The sequence below is a fragment of the Morus notabilis genome, unplaced genomic scaffold (genome assembly GCF_000414095.1).
Source record: "Morus notabilis unplaced genomic scaffold, ASM41409v2 Scaffold888, whole genome shotgun sequence".
Lineage (NCBI taxonomy): Eukaryota > Viridiplantae > Streptophyta > Magnoliopsida > Rosales > Moraceae > Morus > Morus notabilis.
Genome location: NW_010367841.1, coordinates 90125 through 94799, shown reverse-complemented (window position 1 = coordinate 94799; position 4675 = coordinate 90125). Strand labels below are relative to the sequence as shown.

Genomic DNA, 4675 nt, shown 5'->3' with positions numbered 1-4675 from the left:
TCATCCTTAAGTACCATTGATTCTCTAATGGATAGTGATTCATAAAACACATTCATGAACCAGAGCGCTCTTACTAATCCAAGTACCGAATCAACACTCAAGAGAATTATTTATCTACTTCTTTCTCAAGAAGGAATGGATTCCATCTCGTATAATAACATTCCCGGCTACCTATTTCATCATGTCTCCAAAATACAAGGAATATGATTCAAGGTATCGGAATCCGTACCGAGTAAATCAAAAGACACAAATCCATAAATAAGAGTTTGTTAAAAACTCAGGATTAAGATCATTCTATATATGACCATCGGTAGACTCAATTAGAATTTCTATGCTTAACGGAAATTATTAGAAATTCATATTGTGTATGTGTCCCTGTTCCACACAATCTCATTATGCGAAATACACTCATTCAATATCTCACCATATTAACATTGCGGATAGCACCGTTCCATTCTAAATGAGAATGACATGTATTAATAATGTTTTAATTAAAGATTCTGAACTTTAATTAAATTCATTATGAACAACATTTTTTATTATTATCTTTAAACATTATCCTCTCGTATACAACACTTATATACAATGTTTAAGATTACATAAATAATCACGGAATTTTCATTTGATATTCATCAAATATTCATAAATATATGCACATAAAATGATGAATAAACTCTTTTATTAATTAAATAATAAATATCCTATTACATCTCATGCTTTTAGGACACTATTCCCAACATATCAGGACGAAGGCCGGTTGGAGAGTGCTTTTCTTACTCTGTTTCTGTCACAATTCGAGGATAAGATACTATTCTCATCTCTGGTACCATCCCAAATTATTATTCTCCTTTCCCACCCTTTTCAGGGCGATGCATTTGTCTCTATGAGTAATATTGTAATATCTAATTGCTTAGAATAAATGGAGCTTTTTTTCCCTCTTTACTCCGTAAACCATAAGACATAATACAACGGTAAATCTATATTATCTTAAAGTGTATAGTTCAAATCTCGCACTCTACATTAATAAAAAAAAAAATTGCTCACTGCACAACACAACATTATAAGATGGTGGACAAAATGATGACAATTTCTATGGAGATAAAACCTCACACTCACAAAGTAGTTGGTCCTGCTAAATTAGGTAACACCTATCCACCAAACGGGATTCACTTCACATGAATAATGAAGTTTTAATAATATGAGGATGAATAGGGGTGTTCCGTGGCAGATTGTATGCGGCTAAGTTTCAAGACTTTTAGCACGAATGACGAAACAATGAAAAAATAATAATTTTTTTAAGGGAAGGTGGCAGTTGAATTATCAAACATCATTAAGTGTTAAGCTTAATTAGAACTTTTAGCTGTGTTAAATGTTATAGTAGATTATGGTTCGCTATATCCATATGAGCTATGATAGATAGGCTGGGATATTAAATGGCAAGACTCACAAGCATGGCATAACACGATTCTAAAGAGGGTAACAGGTTACGTTAATTATCAACTAACGACTTTCGAACTTACAAGCTAAAAACCTAACAATTACTTCCCAAACTTATTAATAAATAATGTCGTGATTATATTCAATGTCCATGCTCGTCACGTCGTTTTCTTTGGATTCGTAGAATATGAAATATTTTGGCCCATGGATAATGGCGATCGGTTTTCTCACCCTTGAGAGTAGGTTGTTGCCTGGACGTGATGAGGCTCCTTTGAGCCTGGTTTTTCCCATTTCTTGGAGGGTTGTGTGTGTGAGGCTCTGCCTCTTTGTTATTGTGCTTCCGTTGGTCTTTGACCCGTCTTAATTCGAAGGTGTTATTCACTCATATAAACACAATATATATATATATATATATACACTGTACTATAGCAATAGATTGGTTTCATTCAATTAAAGCGGTGGTCTAATAGTATACAAAAAGTAAAAATATGAAATTTTCCCATTTGATTGTCTCTGCTCTTCTTCGGTTCTATATTCGACCGAAAAAAAAAACCTAGCTACTCGTATGAACGGATTTTTTGGACGAGAACTCCATTGCATGTATTTGTCCGCTTTCGCAGATAGAAAAGATTTTTCTTATGTGAATGGCAGAATACAAGTGCACACGGAATGAAACACAGGTAAGAAATAACCATCGTTTGGCATATGTATGTTACATCTTGTAGTTCGTGGAAGTGAGCTAGTGCTACGTTTGGTAATTATATATATTGAATTGTCCCACATACATATATATATATATATATATATATATATATATGACTTTAACAAGGTCTAGTCATATAGTCATACCAAACTAGACCACATGTTAAAGTCATCTTTTTGTGCTAATTAAATGGGAAAGAAGAAGAAGAAGAAGAAGATGTAGACAAACGAAGATGAATTTATATTGTCATTAATAGCATTAGATGATGGCTACACTATATTAACGTTTTTATAAGAAAATACTTAGAAGCACTACTGATATTAAGCACCGTCATTAATACAAAATGAGTTTTATTGTGAGTCTCAACGGGACTCACTTTTTATTAGTGGGTGGTGCTAAACACTATTAATATCTTATAGCATTGCTTTTCAGCAAGTAACTGATGGTGGCCAGCTACTTATTTGGCTTATCCGGCGAGTAGGAGTTCGTTCCTACTATATTTAGGAAAACAACAACATTTTTTTCTTTTTTAATATAAAGAGAAAATAACAGCAAATTGGCTCACCTTCTGCGCATATATACGAAACTATTAAACTAACTAGCACTTGGAAATATCTACACAAAATCTTCTATACCCTATATAGCATCGTTCCTCTTTGAGAAATATTACTCTCCAAAACGAAAACTTATATTTGTATAGTACGTATTGCACATTGCTACACGTATCCGGTATTACTAAGTAAATACACGTGACATATATACCATTTAGTTGTATAAAAGATAAATTCAAGATGATTTTATGTTATGGGGGTAAGTTACGTATAAAGTTATCCTATCGATATTGCAATAACAACTTTGATCTTTATTAATATAATTTTGATGCCATCTAGATGTTCAAAAACAAACACTAGCGAGTAGAGATACCTCAGCATATATAATAGAAACTCCATATAATATTCATAAAATTTTGTTAATTAGTACATAATAACTTATTTTTTATACCTTGAAAAGACCCAACTTAAGCTTCTTTTTTTTTTCTTTTTTCCTTTTTTTCTCACAGTTACACTGCAAGGCCGCAAACAGAGGTAATCCACTCATTAATTCCTATAAGCCACATACAAACACCGTCTGGGTCAAATTCATCTATAATAATGGAGTCATGATATACCTAGGCTCGAACAAGATCCAAATTAATCTTTTTCGGCGACCGAACTGATATTGAAAATCACCAGCTTCTGGTCTCTGCATATATCTTTGTGTGATCATCAGCATCATATATAGTAATGGCGGAAATTAGCGCCAGCCATGTTAATATTCAAAAGCCTCACGCCATCTTCATCCCCTACCCACTACAAGGCCACATGATCCCGTCCGTCCATCTGGCAATCAAGCTAGATGCAAATAAGGTTTTTTGCGACGACATGGCGTCGCAAATTTGTCGGCGCAAATAATTCGTCGCAAAAACGTTTTTTGCGACAACATACTGTCGTTGTAAATGTATTTGCGACGACAATTGTCGCTAATACATCGTTGCAAATTTTTCGTGATATGAAAGATTTTTTGCGACGACATTTCAAATTGTCGTCACAAATAATCTTATTTTTTTTGCGACGACAAGTCTAAAAAAGTCGTCGCAAAAAACCGAAATTAATTTTTTTTATAATTTTTAAAAAATAGCAATTAATTAATTTTTAATATTTTTAATTAAATATTATTATGTTACATACTCAATAGAATTTATTAAGATACATTAAAAGTGAAATATAAATTAATATTAAAAACAGTAAATCTAAATAAATTTATAAAATATATTATGAATACGACATGAAGTGCATATATAATGTTCAAAAAAATATAAAAGTCTAAATAAAGTGAAAAATAAAAAAGTACATATAACGGAACTAATCGTCTAAGTTTGCAGCATCGCCAGCATCTGAATCGTCATCAAGATCGTCATCATCTGAAGGAGGCAGAGGAGCGTCTAGGGCAACTGGTTCTGGACGATCATTCGTAGGTAATTGGATGTTGGGCTGCAATTTAGCCATCAACTCTAGCACCTTCACCTAATATAGCCAAGGACAGCTGATATGGCCACTTGAAATTTCATAATTTTTGGCGACCTCAATAAAAGCATATAACCCATTCCAATATTGATCCGACAATCAGTTCCTCAAATAAATCTAACTTTTGTCAATCGGCATTTCAACTATACACAACAACAGACATAACAATTTATTAATGTGTTTAATTAATTTTAATTTTATTATTTATTAACACAATTATCTTTTATTCATTAAAGTTTGTTAATGAACTTATTAAAATTTTCATTTTCTAACTAAATTTCGGCAACATAACGGCTTATTTTTCTTGTGATCTAAAAATCTAAACTTGCAGAAAAACAACTTTAAAAGAATTCGGCACACCATAGCTGCAAGATGTGCCACTCATAACAAGAATCACAAACATATACTAAATTTCAACAATATAAGAAAATCATAGTTCAAATATCAAAATCATAATCCCGAATTCATACAA

At 32.3% G+C, this 4675-nt stretch overlaps 1 protein-coding gene across 1 annotated transcript in view; it reads left to right on the top strand.

Moving 5' to 3' along the window:
* Positions 1-3423: 3423 nt before the first annotated feature.
* The window catches only part of LOC21403491 (UDP-glycosyltransferase 86A2), a 6969-nt gene continuing 5717 nt past the window's right edge, over positions 3424-4675 (top strand). Inside the window, 1 exon segment of the mRNA XM_024175683.1 lies at positions 3424-3530. Within this exon segment, the coding sequence (XP_024031451.1) occupies positions 3424-3530 (107 nt within the window).